Source organism: Lolium rigidum, chromosome 5 (genome assembly GCF_022539505.1).
Source record: "Lolium rigidum isolate FL_2022 chromosome 5, APGP_CSIRO_Lrig_0.1, whole genome shotgun sequence".
Classification (NCBI taxonomy): Eukaryota; Viridiplantae; Streptophyta; class Magnoliopsida; order Poales; family Poaceae; genus Lolium; species Lolium rigidum.
Window position 1 is genome coordinate 189,904,214 of NC_061512.1, and position 1,811 is coordinate 189,906,024.

At 59.4% G+C, this 1,811-nt stretch overlaps 1 protein-coding gene across 1 annotated transcript; it reads right to left on the reverse strand.

Annotated features, from left to right (window-relative positions):
* Positions 1-334: 334 nt before the first annotated feature.
* On the reverse strand, positions 335-1,351 carry LOC124656877 (zinc-finger homeodomain protein 9-like). The gene has a single exon (XM_047195537.1). It carries the CDS (start codon positions 1,349-1,351, stop codon positions 335-337), a length of 1,017 nt encoding a protein of 338 aa, XP_047051493.1.
* Between the last annotated feature and the right edge of the window lie 460 nt (positions 1,352-1,811).

Consider the following 1,811-nt stretch of genomic DNA (forward strand, 5'->3'; position numbering starts at 1 on the left):
AGCACTCCGGAAGACACAGCGGTGGATGCCCTGGCACGTAATAGAAATTGGGAACTTGAACACATCAAGAATTCACGTCAGGAAAGCCAAATAATTTATGTCGGAATTTGGTCATCTCCGTCTTTTTTAATGGACCGAGGAAGTACTTATTTTCTTTCATAGATGGATCGAAATACTAATAAAGAAACGAAATGGAACGATCGCTCGAAGCTACTTGTTTTTTCTTTCTCTCCCTCTTATCATTTTCTCTCTCTCTCTCTCTAGTTTATTAGGCGGACTGCGGCGACGATGTTCAGTTCACTTGGTGGACGGCGGTGTAGCCGTGTAGGTGGGTTTAGCGGTGACAGCGGAGGATGGCGGTACCGTCAATGTTGAAGTCGGTGGCGGTGTCGGTGACAGCGGGGGAGCTTGGGGTGACGAAGGGGATGAAGGGTGCTGATGGCGGTGGCTGTGCGCCGGGGGCGGGGGCGGGGGCGGTCGGGGTGGTGGCGGCGGAGGCGCTGCGGCGGGCGTTGTGCTTGTTGTTGTGCTTGTGCATCCACACCTTGAAGACGCCCTTGCTCATCCCGTTGTCGCGGCACCATTCGTCGACGATGTCCTGGCCGTGCTTCTGCAGGCGCCACTCGAGCAGCTCCGACAGCTCCTGCATCCGCTTCTTCTCCTCCACGCTGAGCTTGGTGCGCAACCGCTTCTTCGCCGGTGCGGCCCCCACGTAGGCCGGCGGTGCCGTCACGGGCGAGACCTGGACGGGGAGCCTCTGGCCCTGCGCCGCCCCGGGGGGCGGCGCGCTGGAGTTCAGACAGAGCAACATGGGCGGCTGCGGCGACGGGGAGAAGTACGCCGGAGGCTGCTGCGCCACCGGCGCCGTGAGGTGCGCTGGTGGAGCCTGCAGAAGCTGCGGCGGGGAGACGAACCCCTCGTCGTCGTAATCCAAGCCGTCGGAGTCGGACTTAGGGTCGCCACCGTCGACCGCGGGCAGCCGGTCCCCGGGCGTCTCCTCCCCGCGCTGCGGCGGGCCTTGCAGCGCGCTGGCCGCCATGGGTGGCGCCGGCAGTAGCGCCACCTGGGGCTGCGCCGGCCACTCCTCCTCCACCATCTCTTGGCGGTGGAAGTTGCGGTGGCAGCCGCAGGCGACGCACTTGAACGAGGCCAGGTCGGCGGGGTTGAACTGCAGCGACGGCAAGAACCTCCTGCAGCCGTCGACGGCGTGCCCGCCAATTAATGCCGCGTGGTTTCTGGTGCACTCCTGGTACCTGGACACCACCGCCACTCCGACCGACGCATGCCTCACCCTCTGGACGGAGCCGTTGGGGAACGTAGCCGGAGTGTAGTTGACGTCCATGGCCTCCATGCCGCCTGAGAGGTGCCTCTCACTACCTTGACAAAGATTACCACTAGCTAGTGCCTAAGCCTGGGCTTAGGCACGACACACAGGAAGGGAAGGGTCAAGGGAGCGAGGAAAACTACAGGTAAGGATGTGAAGCGAAGGCGAGGAGATACGAGCTTAAAAAGGCCATCGCCGGAGAGACGCCGACGCTCGGAGACAAGCGATAACTCATTAGCCCATGTAATTAGTGAGTGCAGCCGATAAATTTGCGAGATCTTGGAGATACATAGAGAGATCAATGAAGACGCACAAGAGTGTGATTCACGTAAGTCTAGAGGAGTAAACACGGACCGCTGATCAAGAATCAAACACAGACGCCCCGGATCGGCGGCCTTTTTTTTTTTTTGACCTCCGCATTTTCGAGTGGTCATTTACATCATCAGATAGATGACACAACACGTACGTGTAAACCACTGCTCTACAT

What these genes read in the sequence shown, in the direction of transcription:
- LOC124656877 (XM_047195537.1), bottom strand. Translation starts at nt 1,351, where the DNA reads ATGGAGGCCATGGACGTCAACTACACTCCGGCTACGTTCCCCAACGGC.